This window comes from Dendrobates tinctorius, unplaced genomic scaffold, assembly GCF_039654945.1.
Source record: "Dendrobates tinctorius isolate UK_male_01 unplaced genomic scaffold, ASM3965494v1 ptg000041l, whole genome shotgun sequence".
In the NCBI taxonomy this organism is placed as follows: Eukaryota; Metazoa; Chordata; class Amphibia; order Anura; family Dendrobatidae; genus Dendrobates; species Dendrobates tinctorius.
The window spans coordinates 4642539-4662770 of record NW_027361709.1 but is presented as its reverse complement, the minus strand read 5'-3'; the positions used below and the strand labels follow the sequence as shown (position 1 = coordinate 4662770).

The 20232-nt window shown below is 42.2% G+C and overlaps 1 protein-coding gene across 4 annotated transcripts in view; it reads left to right on the top strand.

Moving 5' to 3' along the window:
- PLXNA1 (plexin A1) overlaps nucleotides 1–20232 on the top strand; it is a 347787-nt gene that overhangs the window by 179796 nt on the left and 147759 nt on the right. For all 4 annotated transcript variants that reach the window (XM_073575031.1, XM_073575035.1, XM_073575032.1 and 1 more), the window contains exons 5-6: nucleotides 17958–18058; nucleotides 19995–20118. In XM_073575031.1, the coding sequence (XP_073431132.1) occupies nucleotides 17958–18058; nucleotides 19995–20118 (225 nt within the window). The remainder of the gene's footprint in view (nucleotides 1–17957; nucleotides 18059–19994; nucleotides 20119–20232) is intronic.

Sequence of the window (20232 nt, the reverse complement as noted above, 5' to 3'; positions counted from 1 at the left end):
TTTTCACACATTGCTTCTGAAATTTGGCCTAGTTTTTTCTAAAATAATGACATGATGTGATCTGTCATGTGGTGTACATGTGTTGTACATTTGAGGTTGTTTTTTCGGAAATTTTAAGACCTACTGAGGAGCAGATGTGATTATCATTCCTGATACGTAAATCCATAGAAATCTAGTACTTAGTTTTTCTCATGACTGTACACTGCAAAGTTTCTTATATTGGCTTGTACTATTGTTTTATGCAAAGTTTGCTGAGGCAACAGTGACCATTTAAGCTCTTTTAAAGGGGTATTCTCATGTTATCCAGGGGATAGGTTCCCAATCACTGGTGGTCTGACTGCTGGGATCCCATCCGATTCCAAAAACTGGGGTTTGTGAATGAAGAGGTAGTTGATCATGCACACCTCCGCTCCATTCCTGTGGGAGTGCTTCGTTCCTCTTTCTATGTTGGTCCCATAGAAGATGAATGGAGCAACAGTTCATATGATCCACCACCGCTCCAGTCATAAGCCCCAAATCTCGGAATCTGGAAGATGTCTCATGAACTCGATAGGGAAAAACTTCCAAACTTGAGAATATCTCTCTAACTACATTTTCTTTACTTTGACAACCCCTTAAGAATGTGGTAACTTTTATGGCTGCAGTTAGAGGTAGACACCCAGCTTCTATTTTCTGTGTAGGGGCCAAAAGGAACTGACATGACGTCGCAGGATAATAGCCTTTTGGGTCATGTGTCATAGAACATCTTTGAGGCCCACTTCGGTAAATGAAGAGCTTTTGAGGACTAGAATAGGGTTTCTGGAGGTTGACTCAAGTCTTGCAGTCTATGAAGAAACTTTTTGCAAAGTTCTTCCCATCCTTAGCGTGGTACAGCTCAGACCGCTGAAGGCTAGAAGATAAGAGGACTATTCGAGTGTCAGTCCACATCTCCATAGCCAGACGGGTAAATTGTGAGTCTGCCAAGACTTCTCACCACGTTTCTCTGCTTCTTCTCCTCCTGCTTGAGTTTCCTCTGCTTATTAGAGAGTTATCCGACATTACAGCTGCTTTCTTTCCTTCCCAAGTAGATGTCTCCTGAAAAATATATATATTCTTAGGAGAAAAATAAGCAAAGTGACAAGGAATTGTCAAGCCAAGGAAGCATTGTTAAGATGTGAGGTGTGGCGTCCTCGTCAGGAGCGGCATCTTCAGGGTGGCGGATAGTAGGAGAAGATGGAAAGAATGGTGGGGGGTTCCTTCAGGGGAAAGTTTTCTTTCGTTATCCATGTCTCTTTGTTGGTTGGAGACGAGATGGGTGACAGCTCCTCACTTTGCCTCTTTTCGTCTTTTGATTGCAAATGATGCATTGGAGGTGAATTTGGAGGCAGAAGACTTTCAGGACCCTTCTTCAACACCGGTATGACAGCCCATGTTCCTCTTTTGCCTTGTGCAAGGAGGAAGTTCTAAGATATAGGAAAAAATACTGATGACAGCTGTGGGGGGTGTTCACACCTCAAATAAAACCCCGTGAGGCATTCCTTCTTTGCATGTATAAATAGCCACTAAACTCCGTGTAGATCAGCACCTGAGAGCTCATACCTCGCGTCTTCTGCTATCTATTACCTACGAATGTGACAATATGTCAGATATAGTCTTTGCAAAAGAAAACAATATAGGGCAAAACAGGCCCTTTATAATACAAAACAAAATCTTCAAGAACCAACCATCAACTGCATTCTCAAATCTTCTCATGAAAAATCTGGCAGCACAAAATGACTGTTCAGACCAAGCACAGGCGCAAGGTGCACCGTTGACATGGTCTGTGCATTTTCCGACCTACTTGTTTTGCATCTACAGCTTGTGAAAGAAGTATTGAACATGTCATCAATTTTCTAAGCATTTCTTGAGATGCTACTGACATGAACTTCTCACCAGATGTCTGTAACAATACATCCAATCCACATGGACAAAGAAATGAAACCATGGATGTCCATAAATTGTGTAATGATAATAAATGACATAGGGGAAAAGTATTGAACACGTTTACTGAAATTTATTTAATAATTCGTATAAAAGCCTTTGTTGGTGATGACAGCTTGACGCATCTTGTATGGAAAAACTAGTCGCAGGCATTGCTCAGGTGTGATTTTGGCCCATTCTTACACACACACACACACACACACACACACACACACACACACACACACACACACACACACACACACACACACACACATCCTGAAGCTTCCATGAGCTCCTTCTTTGAATTCTGAACTTTAGTTCCTTCCATACATTTTTTTTATTGGATTCAGATCCAGTGATTGGCTTGGCCATTTTAGCAACTGTATTTTCTTTCTCTAAAACCAATTGAGTGTTTTCTTTGGCTGTGTGTTTTGGGATCATTGTCTTGCCAAAATGTCCACCAGCAGAGTTTTATCAAGGCTGTCTCAGTACATTTGTCCATTCATCCTTCCTTCACTGACGGGAAGTTTGCCAGTGCCAAATGCTGAAAAACAACACAACACCATGATGTTCACACTTCCATACTCCACTGTTGGTATTGTGTTTTAACATGTTGTGTATTATGGGATCCAAAGAGTACAGTTTTGGCCTCATGTTACCACACTATCTTCTCTCAGTATTTCACAGGCTTGTCTAAATGTTGTTGAGCAAACTGTAAATGCGCTTGAACATGCTTGTTGCTCAGCAATTGAGTCTTGTGTGTTGAGCATGCATATAGGTCATGGTGGGTGAGTGCATTGTTTTGTTTGAAACAATTATGCCTGCCGATTCCTTGTCTTTCTATGGGTCTCCATGGGTGGTGGTCCTTGGCTCTTGGACAACTCTTCTGTTAATTTTTTTACCTCCTCTTTCTGAAATATTGTGGGAAGTGCCTAGTCATGTCCAGTTTATGGAGAAGTGATGTTCTTTCCACTTCCAGATAATTGCCCCAACAGTGCTCACTGGTACCTTCAGTAGTTTAGGAATTCTTCTGTAACCAATGATATCAGTATGTTTAGCAACAATAAGGTGGCAAAGGTCTAGAGACGACTCACTGTTTTTACCCATCCATCATGAGATGTTTCTTGTGTGGCACCTTGGTAATGAGACACCTTTTTATAGGCCATCAGTAATATTTTCAGTAAATGGCGTGGCTGCTTTCAAATAACTGATAGATTTCAGCTGGTGTCATCACATTCCTTAGCTTTTTGCAACCTCTCTTGCTTCATGTGTTCAATACTTTTTTTTTCTTTCCTTTGTCATTTCTCATTATTAGTACATATAAAAGACTTGAGGGCACAACAAATGGCTAAGGGATCACTGACCACACACTTAAGATGAAAATACTAAAAAACAAAAGAAGAAAGTGTGTATGAAATAGTCATGATCACCAATAATAAAATCTAATACATTTTATTAATGAACAAAAAACAAAGCATAAACATAAAAACAGTTGAAATAGCCAACGAAGGCTAAAAATTACCACAAGAAGGTCTGTGTAAGGAGCTGCAATCCTCCTCCAATTTGCAGAGCCAAGAAAAGGATCAACAATAATACAGTTATATAGTAATGAAATTGATCACAAAATTACAATACAAGTCCCTAAAGGAGACAGCAACCAAAGCAAAATTGATCCAAGTGAATGGTGTTTGTGTAGAGGAATATGTAAAAATAGAAGCAAAGTATGTGGTCTTGAAACCTTGAATATAATAACTAAAAAGCAATCTGCTCAGAAAATAATAACAGCACCTCAATATATAACAACCAAATAATCATAAGAATGTGAAAACATAAGAGGAACATATAAATGAAGGTGTATCACTGGTATCTAGATATATAGAAAAGTAAACCTGAGTTGGCTGAGCCAAATCTGTATAAGGTCAAGCCAAGCCTACAGGTAACCTAAATCCCACTGTACAGTTTAGTCCTTGTACAGGATTGTTCTTTAGTATTTCTCATTATTACACATAAGTTATGGACATCTATGGTTTGATTTCTTTGCCTGTGTGGATTGGATGGGTTGTTACTGACATTTGACGAGAATTTAATGTCAATAGCACCTTTAGAAATATATTTACTGAGTGACGTGTCCAATACTTATTTCGCCCACTGTATCTTCATACTTATATGGCTCCTGTCAATCAAGGAAGGGGGGCAGAGATAGATGGAAACTAGAAAGGGGGTTGTTGGCTCAGACCAAGCATAGGTGATCGGCTTAAGGCCCCGTCACACACAGCGAGATCGCCAGCGATATTGCTATGTGTGACACGCATCAGCGACCGGCCCTCCCGCCGGGTATCGCTGATCGTGCAGGAGTGTCGTGGGCCATTTTTTGATCGTTGGTCTCCCGCTGCCCAGCGTGCACGCTGGTATCCAAGGTAAACAGCGGGTATCTAAGAGCCGCGCGGCCCTTAGATACCCGCTGTTTACCTTGGATACCAGCGTGCACGCTGGTCCTGATCGCTGGTGAGTCTGTCTGTGACAGCTCACCAGCGATCAGCTAACTATGTCTCAGCGATCCCATCCACGTCGGATCGTTGGTGGGATCACTGGGACATTGATAGCGTGTAACGGGGCCTTTACCCTTGGTCTGAGCAGTCATTTTCCTGATGACAAATTCCCTTAAAGTTTGAAAGAATAGGTTTAGTTTTAAAAAGTGATCAACTTTGTCCAGCAGAATTGATAACTGGATGTACTGACACCTACAGTGTCCTATAGTTGATTTTTACAGATACTGGTGAATGATTTTCTGGTCTTTTGGCTGAAACATTTAGAATCATAGAATCGTAGAGTTGGAAGGGACCTCCTGGGCCATCTGGTCCAACCCCCTGCTCAAAGCAGGATTCGCTAAATCATCCCAGTCAGATGTCTGTCCAGCCTCTGTTTGAAGACTTCCATTGAAGGAGAACTCGCCACTTCTCGTGGCAGCTTTTTCCACTCATTGATCACTCTGTCAAAAAGTTTTTTCTAATATCTAATCTGTGTCTCCTCCCATTTATTGGTACATAACAAAAACATCAAGCAGACGGGTAAAGTTGGTCAACGGCGACTTTTCGATCATGAATGATCCACTTCAATAAAACGGACGATAGCAACCATAGATGTCTTTGCACATGCATGTATGTATGGGCAGGCATAACATTGGTGCATACGAAAAAACTCCGGCACACTTTAGTGTGCCAAAGTTTGTTTGTATGCATATGATATTATTTCTGCAGATCACCTATTATAGCGAGCTCCCCTTATTTTTCTATATCATTGGTGCAACCTGTGCCCAAGAGGTAAGGGAGCCATACACCTTACCCTGTTGGCTTGTCAAGGGCCCATATACTGTTCCTGCACAGGTGCCCAAGAGGTAAGGGGGCCCATTCCCACCTCCACAGTAGCAAGCAGCTCCTGTCACAGACAGAACTATTGGACTGCGGAAGGCCAATATACTGTTCTTGCTCATGAGCTCTGTTCTTGTCTGTTGTTCCATGTGTGGATAAATCCATTTTGAGAGATATAAAATTAGGCCAAGTAACCAGATTGGTCAGGATTTGGATGCAGCAGAGTTGATTTTTCCATTGGTCGTTTACTTAGCTTTGACTATACATAGGACATCAAGTAGACCACCTACTTTCTTCTTGCTGGAGGAATTGTGGTGCAGGAGTTGCATCATAGTCAAACTCTATTTGACGTGAACTCCAAAGCTGTTCCCCAAATATTAACCAACGAGTTGTATGATCTAAAATGGCATTCTGTGTCTTTGACTAAGCTCGAGAGCGATTGTTCTGCTCAGATCTTGCCCAAATCATGCAGAGTCTAATGAAAAATGTATTTATGCGTAATAGCTTGGAAGAAGACATTGGTCTTCAGAATGTTTCCAAAGAGAGAGGTAAAAGAAGTAAAGTTTCTCCTTGCGGAGAGTGACATGCCAGCTGTGGCTTGTCAAGGTAAGGAGACTTATTCGCCGTGCAATGCTCCTCTGAGAAACCTTACTTCTTAGACCCTAGTCCAGAGCCTCTCACCTTGCCAAATCAGATCTCATACTTTGCACTGACGAGAGCCAACAGCTCGAAACACCGTGTCTGCAAATTGAGATTCTGATTTGGCTTGTATCCTAAGTCATACTACAAGACTCGTTAAAGGGTTGATTGTGACTTGTAGGATCGCTACTATCAATAGGTGGCGCTGTAGAGTAAAAGTCCTCTTTCTTTCTGAAGAGGCAATTTGCATATCCAAAGAGAGAGACATTTTCTCCAGATATGAGTACCAAAAGGGCTTGTCTGTCTGGAAGATTGTATTAACGCAAGGTGTCACTTTAACAATGGGCATGAGGTAGTTGTAGGGATTTTTGTGGGAAATCAAACCTCTAAGGCAGAAACTTGGACAAAAAAAGTGCTCACATTTTTGCAATGTCCTCAGCGTCATTACATCTGTTTGTGATTAACTGCATCCACTAATATAACAGTAACTCAAAATATTCCCTGGTAGAGATGAGCAAGAATCCTGGCCTTGTGAATAAGTCGGTGGTCTATGGCCGCTCGACCACAGCCTTGGAAATGGCATGGCTTGCTGGCTTTCCCGTCGCCTTTTCCCAGTAGCTAACTTTGCGCGGTGCATGTGTGAAGACGTGCTGTCCTACTAATCAGAAGAAGCGCTGGGGATGTCTACATGTAAGAAGAGGGTCCTAGGGCTTTGGTCTGGCAGCCACAAATTACCGATGATGATTCGCCTGGACCAGCGTCCTGCAAAACTTTTCGCTCAACTTTATTAAAAATACCCAGGGAACATCTACATTCTGAGAGAGGCCGGGCTGCCGCGGTTTTTGCTTGGCATTTTCCATAATGCAAAAGGTTTTTAATTTTGGTCTAAGATTAGAAATTGAATCTAATAAATAAATAAATGTATTCCTGATTCATGCAAAAGTTTTGAAGCTTTAAGATTTTTTTTTTCTTCCTTTAACTCTCTTTATCCCTTGTCTGCTCCGGCTTGAACTCCGCCATGCTGTGCCACTATCCCCCTTTGTTAATAAAGTGAAATATTTGATCGGGGGTTACAGTTATCTGGGCAGCAGAGAATGTAATTAAATGCACAGTTGTAAGTGAGCTTGAAGGGCCATGAAGGAATGAAGGATTTTAATCAAACGTAGAAGGAGCAATTAATGAAATGCCTGTAACCCTTCCAAGCTGGCTGCTGCTCTCTGGGTCTCCAGCGGCATCCTGTGCCCAGGGTACAATCAGCGGAGAGGTGGGGGGGATATGAGAGATGCTTTCATCTCATAGGATTCCCTGTGGAATAAGAAAATAGGATTGCTTCTTGGAAGAGGTATTGATCCAGCTGTACAGATTTCTTAGATCGTTGCTAATACATCTTTAGTCCACTCTATGCATTAAATAGAACCACACACGGGAGCCGGTGCCTGTGTCTACTAGCTCCAAATTAAATGAGGTTTGTAACAAGTGTCATGTGATTAAACTATAACCTGGCCTTTTAAATCCACAGAGATCTGCCACATTGGTGAGAAGTTCTTCTGGGCATGAGACTGTTAAAAAAAAAATTAAATAAAAAATAAAAAAGCATATTATAGCCGAGTGATATTTAATTATATTTTTTTTTGTTTTGTTTTTCTTTTTACGTTTTTGTACAGCTCCCTGTAGATCTTATATTTTTTATTTTTATTCAAAATTGTTTTATTGCTTTTTATTATAGCATTTTTTGCTAAATATATATTTTTCTATTTTATTACTTTATTTTTAAAATAAAATAGTTCATCTTGTTTTATAATTTTTTTTATTGTGGTATGTAATTTTATTGTGAAAAATATATAATGTATTTTTAATATATAAATATTTGGTATTTTTTTTATTGTAGAAGAATATACTATATATTTTATATATTTGTAAAAAGTGTGTGTGTATATATACAGCTCTGGCAAAAATTAAGAGACCACTGCGCAGTTTTATAAAAATTAGCTTCTCTCCATGTCTGACAGCCATTCCATTCCAGTGTCGGTTGTATTCCAACCAGAGTACACCTCATTCTACTTACTGTGCTTCTGATTAGGTGATCACCTGAAACAATGAACCTAATCTTATTTAACGAAGGAAAGTATAAAAAAACCCTGCTGTGGTGTTCACAATCCTCTTGCAATAGGACAAGCTGGATGGCAAAACAAGTGCTAGTAATATCCCAAAAGTAAAAGGAATGAAATAAATAACTTTAAACCAGGCCAAAGGAGTTGAGAGACAAAAAGAAGGGCTCAATTCTGGCTTTAGAAGCAGAGGGATACAGTGAGCGTCATGTTGCCTCCGTCCTTAAAATTCCTAAGACGGCTGTCCACTACATCATGGTCATGCAGCAGACATTGGTGACAACAAAGCTGCAGACCGGCAAAGGGCGAAAACGACTCTCCACTGACCGGGATGACCGTCATCTTATTCGAATGTCACTCAGCAACTACAGGATGACATCAAGTGACCTACAAAAGGAATGGCAAATGGCAGCTGGGGCGAAGTGCATGGCAAGAACAGATCGTTACAGGCTCTTAGAGGCAGGGCTCAAGTCATGGTAAAGCTAGATAAAAACCTTTCAGCGATGAGAAGCAAAGGAGAGCCAGGCTGAAGTTTGTCAAAGACCATAAGGATTGGACCATAGAGGACTGGAGTAAGGTAATCTCTGATGAGCCTAATTTTCAGCTTTGCCCAACACCTGGTCATCTAATGGTTAGACGGAGACCTGGAGAGGCATACAAGCCACAGTGTCTTGCACCCACTGTGAAATTTGGTGGAGGATCGGTGATGACCTGAGGATGCTTCAGCAAGGCTGGAATTGGGCAGGTTAATCTTTGCGAAGGATGTATGAATCAAGCTGCATACAAGGTTATCCTGGAAAACAGACGAGTCCTTCTGCTCAGGCAATGTTCCCCAACTCTGCGCCATGCCGCACAGCTAGGTCAGTCAATGTGTGAAAGAAGGACATCAAATCCCTGTCGTGGCCAGCCCAATCTCCAGAGCTGAACTGCATTAAAAAAGATGAAGATGGATGGTCAAAAGCCATCAAACAAAGAACTGCTTAAATTTTTGTACCAGGAGTGGCATAATAAGGTCACCCAAAAGCAGTGCGAGAGACTGGTGGAAAGCAGCCAAGACGCATGAAAGCTGGGATTAAAAATCATGGCTATTCCACAAAATATTGATTTCTGAACTCTTCCTGAGTTAAAACATTAGTATTGTTGTTTCTAAATGATTATGAACTTGTTTCCTTAGCATTATTTGAGGTCTGCAAGCACTGCATTTTTTTGTTATTTTGACCATTTCTCATTTTCGGAAAATAAATACAATATTTCGTGCTTGGAAATTCGAAGACATGATGTCAGTAGTTTATAGTTTAAAATAGCAATTTACATTTTACTCAAATATACCTATAAAGAGAAAAATTAAGACAAACTGAAAATTTTGGTCTCTTAATTTTTGCCAGAGCTGTATCTATCATCGAATATATTTATTATTTTGGTTAATTTATAATTTAATCTGCACTACTGTTTATATCTCTTATATTTTTGCTTTTTATATTTTCCGATTACATAATATTTTTATTAATATTTTCTTTCTGACCACTAGGGACAATGTTCAGCTGTAATTAGTATTCTGCTCTTTTTTTTATATATTTTTTTCTTATTTGTTTTTAGTGGAGCTATTTTATTTTTTTGTGTATATAGTAAATGACATTTCTCTCCTCCATTCCCGTAAAATGAGTTTGTAATTGTTTTTCTGTTAAATATGCATTTATTACACGTACATATTGCTTTGGAGAAGCCACTTTTGCATAATTACCCCTTTTCGTTTGTAGCTTTAATTTGCTGTGAAACGCCATTAACAGCATGGAGAGAGGAAAAACATCTCCTAGCAAATAAATCCCCCCCACCACCTCCATCTCAGAAAAAAATATATTCAGTGACCAGATAATAGAGAGGAGGGGGTGATAATAACTTCAAAGAATTTCTACAAATCCCTGATTCTTATTCTTAAACGCCAATTGATGTTATTTTATTTCCTCTTTACAAAGTCTTTCACATATGGCCGCGACCTAAACTGACCATCACCGTGTTGTCCTGTGCTTTATTTCGCTAAAAACTATGAGAAATCATGTCATGGAATGGTACATTTTTTGACAGATATTACACCGCGACATATGGTACCAGTATACCTGTTCCTGTTTATATCTAAAAGTGCTTCCATCCTCATGTCCAAACTGACGATGGTCGTCGGTGCGAATCGAGTCTCAGGACCTGGTCCATCAGCCATGTCGGTAATCCGTGGCCACTGGACTAAGCACTGCTTTTTTGGTCCAAGAGTGCCAGCTTTGAATCCAGTACAGTGACCTTGATGCATCTCCCTAATTTTGCTTCGGAGTCCTCACATCATTTTCCATTCACTTCTCCCTTAAACTTGAAGTAAGCCAGCAGCTCTTCGCATCGATCTTAATCTCACAAATAAACTCCTCTAAAATTCCTTATCTCCCTCGGAGAACCGCTTGGAAGGGGACCAAATCTGTCGGATTAAGACAGGGATGCGCTTGGAATGGTCCCAACACAACCCTGCTCATTGTTTTAAGCTTCTCGCTGTTGAGATGCCTTTCATGCCTTAGATTTTCTTGATCTCTGGACCAAAATACCGAAAAATTTTCAACTTTTTTTTTTAAAACCAAAAAAGATAGATGTTGTTGATAATGTGCCCTTTTCTCAATGCTGTCTGGTGCTTTTAGAGGTACATTGGTAAAAAAATAATCTGAATATAGAATGAGCCATTGAATGACCACCACCTTGGCCTACAGATCAGAAGGCAGCAATGGTTGGTCTCATCTCTTCACCTTGCTGAAATCCCGACATCAAAAACAACTTTAATTTAGAGGAATCTGCCCTGAAGGTCACTCTAGTTTGACTCAGTACAACATCGATATGGAGACTTTCCAGCAAAAGCATAAAACCTTCTATGAATATAATGTTGAATTAGAATAAATAAACCTTATACAAACTTGCGCTAATAGGGTATGTCCTGATTAGGTAGGAGATATCTTGTGAGGAGGTGTGTTACCTTTACTGAAGCTTAATATGGCGAGCCAGGAGAGACAGAAGTCCAGGTCCTTTCCAGAGATACTCCCCGACACAGCGATGTATTCTGGCCCCTTCAGCGCTTCATAGCGTTTTTTCTGCCTGTCACGTGACTTCCCACGTGACTGTGACGTCACGCAAGGTCCTTCAGCGTTCTCGGACCTTGCAGGCATGTTTTTGTAGCGGCGGCTGGTATCTGTACAGCCTGCTGATACATACCTCCAGCTGCACGCCAGTCACCGGCCGGGATGGCGGTATGCTAGGAGGTAGCACCCTTTAGCTCCAGCAACTCTATACATCGCTGTGTCGGGGAGTATCTCTGTGAAGGACCTGGACTTCTGTCTCTCCTGGCTCGCCATATTAAGCTTCAGTAAAGGTAACACACCTCCTCACAAGATATCTCCTACCTAATCAGGACATACCCTATTAGCGCAAGTTTGTATAAGGTTTATTTATTATTTTCATAGAGACAATTTGAGTGGCGGGTTGTTTTAATACTTGCTGCTTTGTGTCCTGGAGTTGCACGCTTTTGCGCCATTGGTGTGTGTATGTATATGTGTGTGTGTGTGTGTGTATATGTGTATATATATATATATATATATATATATATATATATATATATATATATATATATATAATGTTGAATTAGGTCTGACATTGAGCTGTTGTCCTACTGATATTCTGAAGTCCTCTTACCATGGCTGCCCTTGTCTAAATTTATAAAGCATTTTCCAGGTCTTCTCTGCAATGAGGTGTAGATTATGGAGCTTTTTCCAACATGTCCCTGGTTACCATGGCTGACGTTTGTTCTTGGTATTTCCATCAAAGTTGGCTGATCCCACCGAACATCTGGATAAAACAATGGGGTAATGTTTATAGGGGCCTCGTGACTTTTCACCAAAAGATGATGTCTGGAGAAAGAAGGATCCGGCCTGTTGGGTTTCTAAATGAGTCAGGAGAGCGAGCAGTTGGCTTACTATCTTGTTGGCATGGAGGAACCCTTACGCTGCCTCCAGAAACCATTTCAGCAATGACCAGCACACTCTCTCGTCACCCTGAATAAAACTTCTATGTGGGCTTTTATGTAAGTAAATGCTAAGATCCATTTATGCGTTTTGACTTTTGACACCCTTCATTTCAACATTCTGGAACTTCAAATGAGAAAAAAGCATGAATGAAATGTGATTATGGAGATTTTCCAATAAAACAGCTAGAGTCTTCATTCCTGGGGCACAGATCAGACTAAACAGCCTCCGAGGATGATTTCGGAAATAACCAGCGCTTTCTCTTGTTACCCTGAATATAGTGTCTATTTTGGCCTTAAGGCATAGAAGGCAAGCCCCTTTTGGATTTCAAGCTACTTAGCATATGATCTCAGCCCAACACGCGTAAACCAATCTTTGTGGTTTGTTTTTATTAATAGCCCAAAGTCCAATGAAGTAGCTTAAAGCTCCTGGTGCAAAAAAGAGACTTTTGGGTCACTTTGGGCAATAATACCAGTACTAGTGCCACAACTCTACTATCCTCTGTCGTAGGTAGTTTTTCATTAACTACAATAAAATATATATATATTCAACACCCTGCATTCAGTAATAAGTAGGCCATCACTTCGTAGTTTGCTCCTTTCTTGTCCGTCCCGTGCTGTGCCCCCCGCAGATGATGACTTCTAAATGGAGTTAAATATATCACCTGCTTCCGATGTCGCCCATATTAATAGGCCGCTTTGTAATCTCCACTTATCACTCCCGGTATCCCAATCAGCAGCTTCATCTTCCCTTTCGTCTTGTTCTTGCGCTCAGGTGACACAATCCCGGACCAGGTGGTGGTGGGGGGGGGGCATGTCCTTCACATGATAGATGATCTATCCTACTTTTGTGGACCAGTGATGCATTGAAGTTGCTTTATCTGGTGAGGTTGGACGTCCAGCTGTGCGTTCTATTCTTGTAAGCCTCATGCTCTGGTAAATTGTCCTTCTAATGCCCGGCTATAATGACCTCATATTTCATTTCCCGATGGGTAGAAGTCCATGTTCTGCTAATGCCCTGACATGCACGGGAGCTTTGTATGACTCAATGGGGTCACACGTCTTTTCTATCTTCCCATTCGACTCATAATTCTCATTTTGCATTCAGGCTACGTGAGAAATATTCTATTCGGGGGGAGTCGACGTAGACCACCTATGGCAGGTCGCTTCAATGTTTTAATTCCAAAAAGCTTGCCTAGAGCTTCATATTTAAGAGGAACCAGCTAAATTAACAAGCAAGTCCATGTGGAATCTAATTAGCTAGCAGCCGGCAGGCAAGTATTAATAAATTTCAGAAGTGCCATTGACGGGAGGTGTATCGGAGGAACGCATCTGCGACACAACCTTTTTGGTTCCTTAGGAGTTCGGGGAAGAAACAGAGCCTCGAAAGGAAAGGGGAAAAAAAACCCTCTGCATTTGGTTAGTGTGTTTCCTGGGTTTATGGCTTGAGCTGGAGGGTGTGTTCCTCTATCACAGAACACACTGATACATTCCAGATTTAATGTAGCGTTTCATGAAATCTCAGGGAGCAGTGTAAACCAGTATTGTTTAGGAGGTTAGTGTTTTTCTTCTGCTTTTGCTGGTATTGGGTGTTTTATCTGACAAGCCCTGGGCATGTTTGGGGCAAATGCAGAGATATTTGGATGTCGTTATTGGTATTTTTTGGGGGGAAGCCGTGCTTTTAAGTTCCAAGAAGTGGCTGCTTTTTGGTTGTACCTCGACCCACCTACCACCACTAGAGGTGAGCAAAAACATTCAGATCACCCTGGTCCAGCATCTAGAGCCCTCGTCCTTGGCAGCGGAACCTCTGCGCCGGTATCCTGGCTGCCTCAGCCACTTACCAGGCCTTTGCCGCGTCGTGTCGTTGTGTGAGGTCCAGTCACTAGGCCTAATTTTGTAGTTGTTTCATAAGGGGCAGAGAATTGCTGGTACAAAAGTAAAAGCAATACATTTTCTCAAAATTTGGACACTTTTGAATCTTGGAGTAGCTCTGACAAGTCTGTTAAAACAAGTTTACATCCAGTTCAGTCCTCCATAGCAGCCAGACCTTAGAGTCCAGATCTATTGGCTCGTCTCTACCGATCACCAATTCTAATGTATTTGAAATACTTGTATTATATCGATGTTGGATCCTCTTGTCTTGGAACTCTGGATCATGTGGTTTCTCTGTTATTCCTCCTAGAAATAAGCTGCCAACGTGGTGTTCTTGTGTACGCTGACTTTGTCCATTCAGTGGTGTCAGTGTCACGGGAGACACAGCACAGTAACACCCAGATATCATAGTTTGAGGAGGAATAACGGAGGAACGGCACAAGGCTGAGTTGTCAGAAAATATGCCACAGAATTGTATTTTCATGGGCAATGCAAATATTATTTAAAACAGACTGTCTGGAACCTGAGTGGTTCTTTTTAAGACTTAACTGATTGTCCATAATTGGAGTAAAGGGTTCTGGCTTTTTTTTTTTCAATGAGAAATGGCATCAATGTTACCCATAAGATTTATATAGTTCTGCAGCTCAATTCCATTCAACTGAAGGGAGCTGAGCTGCAATACTAGATGTGACCCAAAATCGTACACCTTTTTTTCTAGTTCAGATCCTCCCCAATAAAGGGCAGAATGCAGAGCTCTGTGAGCTGCCCACAGTGGTTATGTTTTGCAAGCACAGGCTTAAAGGGGAATCGGCACTACTTGCTATATTCCTTTATTTCTTAGAACTGTATTATTTTATTGGGCAACTGCTTTTTCCTTAGAGGCTGCCTACAAATAATGCAATAGAGTCTACTATCTAACTTGCAGTACCTCTTTTCGCCACTATGACTTATCATAGATGTCCACGGAACAGCGCCCCCAGATTCTATCAAAGTGGGAAATAGCAAATCCATTTGTTAATGAACTTTACAAACTCTGTGGTCTAAATGGTCTCTACAATGAGGTGTCTGCATGACTTCTGTAGGTTTGTGGGTTGCTGTCCAAGAAAATTAAAGGTATTTTGAAGGTTGGATCTGTACACAACATCTACCTTAAATGTCACCCTCAAGAATTAATGCGCCTGGTTCTGAAGAGCAAAACGTACAGGCGAGACACCTCAGGCATTGCATCTCTTGTGAAATTTCCTAGTCTCCATGCAAATGTAATCAGAGAACGTTCCTGATCACGGCGATGAGTGGAGTGCCGATCTGCGATCTTAGCAATGTTTTGGCTAAGTATCTTCTTTCACTTGTTCTTCAGGCTCCTGAATGAGAACTATTTGTAGATTCAGGTTGGGCTGATGTTATATTTTAACCCACAGGTAGCCTTAAATGGGGTTATCAGTTTCATACCATAAGCCATGAAATGCTGTAAACAGTGGCATTACAGTAAGTTTATTGCAGAAAAATATCCCTTTTATCATTCTTTACTCTCTTGGTGCTGGTGCGGGCAAGTTCTGATCACAATCAGTCTCCTTCTTCCTCTGGCAGTTGACCTTACATTCCCTTCTCACTTCCATTATGGAAAGAATCTTCTCAGCTGCCATATTACTGCATACACGCTACTCCTTCCCAGACAAACAGGCAAGAAGTTACGGTATATCTATTGGCTGAACAGAGACCTGGCCTTAGGGAGAGTTACTGAACATGTGTGTCCTGCTCATTAGATGGACGTGCACATCACTATACACTGTGAACACCAGGTGGTGCTATACCATGTTATGTACACCCTTTTCTCAAGCTCCTAACTGTGCACTTAACCTTTAATTAGTCGCGTGAGGTCTAGACCCCAAGTGCAAGTATGGAAGGTAGGCAGTTGTCCGTTTTGGTAGTTTCCTAGTTCAGGAACCACTACCTCTGCAGTGCATTGCGAGATGTGGTGTCACTTACATGTGCCGCAGCGAGGTGCATGACTAATGGTCTAATAAACTAAGTCTAATAGACTAATTAATAAAAATCAAAAAGTATTTTGATTTTACTAACTGAAGATTAAAGTGGTTTTCCAGTTTTGGAAAACTCCTATTTCTTGGCTGCAGTTAGTTTTGAAAAAAACCCTGTTCTTTATTCAGCCCCCCCTGTATCCTGCACTGAATCTCGGCTGCTGCTGGTGTCTATTTCTGCCTGCAGTGCTGACGTCATGTCGATAGTGCTGCAGCCAATAAATGATTTCAGCACCGAGTGCCATCACTTCGGTAAGAGCCGCTGAGCTCAGTTATTGGCTGCAGCGTTTAGACGTCAATACTGCCAATGTGAGCTTAGTTGTGCAGCTATTGATAGACACCACAACATGGCCCTGGATTAGAGAGAGGGGGATAAGTAAAGCTCAGTTGTTGTTTTTTTTTTTTTTTATTTAGCAGATTGCATCGAGGGACAAGGGTTTTCCAAAACTGTAACACGCCATATAAAACTGAGATTTTGCCGATCCTCATGGGCGGGACTTGTCTTTTTATGACCTTCCCTCTCGGATCCTACATTAATAATAACACAATGTTTCTTTTAGAAGATTCTGGAACTTGGGTTAAGTAAGTGTCACCCCTTTAGGAAGCAACACAAGCTAGCATTTTTGGACATCTCCCAACTTCCCTCTAAATATGCTCAGCTGTGCAGCAAAAGCTCTGAGATTTCATGACTTTGGGACATTGTACATTCCGGAGTTTTGGAAAGGGTGGTAACTACCACTTGTATCCTAGTGGTATCTTTGACCCCATGCTTCAGTGACGTCTGAAGACGAAAGAGTTGCCCCGATTAGAAAACATTGAGATATAGCGCCACCCCTGACCATTGGTTGTTCATGGCATTACAAGTCAAACCCTTTTAAAATGAATGGTTCTGAGCTGCAAGACCAGGCACATCCTTCAGTTTCTAAAAAAAAAAGCTTCCATGTGTTTTTTTTTTTTTTTCTCATCCTGTACAAATACTTTTAGGTAGGGTTTCCCTTTAATTCTGCATAGAATTCTACATAGATTCTGGTTTATGGAAGTCATTTTGGAAGCCGCTGTAATATTTTAGAGCAGGGTACTGCTGCCGCTGATCTCTTGTATTGCTGCCTTTTTGTTATGTAGATGTGATGTGCTAATTGTCGTCTGACCGGCAGAAAGATTAATGAATTACAAAGCAAAAAAAAAATCTGCAGGGATGGAAATGATCTCGGATCTGAAAGCCCATAAAACAATCATAAGCCGCGTAATGTTCATAAATTGTCCATCATTTGTCCGCTCCACGTGGCGCTGGCCGTTTCTATGCAGCATTGGCAGAACTGCAAATATTCAGCAGCGTCTACAATGGATTTTCTGATCAGTCACTTCATAATGCCACATTTTATTCCACCCAACTCGTACCAGATCTGCCCACACAGGGGTTGGACAAACAGTTGTTGTACTTCGCATAGGGGTACCCATCTTTCCAGACTAGGGAATGGATGATCGTTTTAGTTATGCTCCACGATTTCCCCCTTTTCCGTAGCTATGAGCGTCAGCACTTCATTCTGGGAACGATGGGTGTCAATCTCTGAGTTGCAATAGATGCTATTTGTGGTCGCCCAGCTTTCCCAGTGTCCTCAGTGGCAAATTTTAATTTCAGAGCTTTTTTGCAGACACTGAGAAAGCTGGGTGATCACCCATATGGCTTAGGTTGCAGCTCATATAGGTGCTGACACCCATCTTTTCCAGGCTCTTGAGTTGCAAGTCTGAGCTACCTAGTGGATTTTGCAGTATAATTGCACTTTTTCCATCCTTTTGTGGAAGCTGTCATTGGTGAAGGAAATGAGTGATCCTTCACTGTAAAGCAAGGTGATAAACTTTATTAATTCAGGAATGCAGCTAAATGTGTTTGTCATGCTCCTATAATGCTAATGCTCTGTGATGTGATTTTTTTTTTTTCTCCTCCCCCCAGGTCACCCGTGTGCCAGTTGAGAGTTGTGAGCAGTACCAGAGCTGTGACACCTGCCTGGGCTCACGGGACCCCCACTGCGGATGGTGTGTGCTCCACAATACGTAAGTATCCCGGGGGACTTCTCAGACGCCTGCGTACCCTGCTGCCTCATGACAGCCCCTCTCAGTCTTCAGCTTTAAATAGCACCAGTTTGTTCCCCCCTGAGCAGCCACAGGCTGCGCCCGGACCCTGGAGACGCTGGCAGAGCGAGGCACGGTAATTTAGGCAAGGTGCATGGAGGTCGGCGCTGGCATTCTTCATAGATACTGATTTCTGCTGTAGGACATTTCTGAGCTGGTGACAAGGAGAAGAAAAACTTAAAGAGAACTGTCACCATTTTTTTCCCTCTCTGCAATGCTGGGGGTGGGGGGAGCAACTCTCTTCATTTTATAGGCCTGCACCCCAAATCTTTGCCGGCTGCCAGTGCAAATTACTTCTGGGGTACTAAGGTGTTACCACCTGCTGGTCATTTACTGCTTTTTAACCTTCAAGGGGATGTGTGCTCACTAATATTGACTAGCCATCATACGGTCTTATGCTCTGGGACTACAAGTCCCAGCATGCCTGTCAGGGTCACTCATAGCATCATTACTGCACCAGTTTTCCATGTTCTGCACTGTACCATATGGCTAATACCAGGGAGCAATATATTGCATCCTGCTTTAGGTGTTAGGCCTGCTTCGTCATTTCATAGGGGTTCCTATATAGTAAATCTATATCTGGTTTGCTTGCTGGGAGTTGTAGTTCATGTCCACGAGTTCAGGAATCCCAGTACGTACCCGCCGGCATTCCCGTTATGTATTCCGCGGGTCGCGCTGTCAGCTGCTCTTCGGTGACCCGTCATCCGGGGGGGATTTCAGCTGAATGCGGCGTCCATTGACACAATGTCAATACGCGCTCAGGTTAAGAGTCGGTGGCGAGTTTTGTTTTCCCATCGACCCTGCCAAGTACACGATGCGTGCAGCATTACAGGAGCGCGGAGCTGTAATCCCTCTGCAGCTGGGATTACCGGCCGACATGTGAAGAAAATGTAATGAGGAGCGCTGCAACCTTCTTCTAAGATACTTTGCATCAATTCGGACCTTTCTCAACATCTCTGCTTGCTGTCAGGGAGTTCACTGCGGCTTAGGTGCAGGTCTCGTTACAGTGCATCACATCCACAACACATGCTTTTGCTCTTTACTTTCTAACATATTTTCCAGCATTGAGCTTTTTCTGTTACTGAATTTTCCAGTGTTGATTTTAGGCATCCTGCCTTATCCTCCAGTCATATCCAGAGCTGCAGATAAAATTGTTATTCCTTGACAAGCCTTTCAGAGCAGGTAATAAACGAGCTGTTAGGCCACATGTCTTGAGGAGGAGTGCAGATAAACAGCAAAAGCAACTGGGAGAGTTTTGAATGCAGCTCTGGTAGTGAATGGAGTAGGAGGCAGTCAGGAAGAAGTTGGGTATTTTCAGCATTGCTCAAACATTGAGGTTAAAACTGAGGTTTTGTTTAATCCTACAGGATATCTGGAAGGAACACAGGTGATTGACATATTAACCTCTCGGCCACCAGTAGGGTTCTGTTGGGGGTTGTCACCCTTCCTCTGCTCTGAGTGACGGCTGGATGGGTTTGGCAGCTACTGGACTTGTAATTCCCCAATGTATTGAGCTGCCAGGCTCTCGCCAACAAGCCACTTTTCACATGTCCAGTCTGGCAGAGCGCAGACGTTGCAGCCGCCGGATGCCCGGGACAGTAGAGCTGTCAGTCTGCAGCACTGATTCCGGCAGCGTCCCCCGCTCTCAGCTGTCACAGCTCCCGCCGAGCGCCTGTTGCTTGATTGAAGACATTCTCACCTTGGCCTGAGCCGTCTCACCTTTAAGTCCCCGTCCGGAGAACTAATTAAAGTGAAGGGCAGTCACTCAGCACAAGGGGATGGCGGCTTTGTTTCAGAATTTTTAGATTTGCATGGTCAGGATGAATTGAGGACTAAAAACCCATTCTACACATTGCAGATGTTCTCGGAAGGACAAGTGCGAGCGTGCCGACGAGCTCCACCGCTTCACGACTGACCAACGCCAGTGTGTCCAACTTACCGTGTACCCCAAGAACATCTCCGTTACTCTGTCCGAAGTCCCGGTGAGTCCTATAGATCTAGACATAATCCTGTGGGTCAGCCTCCTTGTGTATCTGTACAATATCTATAACATATTATATCTATGTCATATCTGTCTCGCGATCTGCCATTATTTT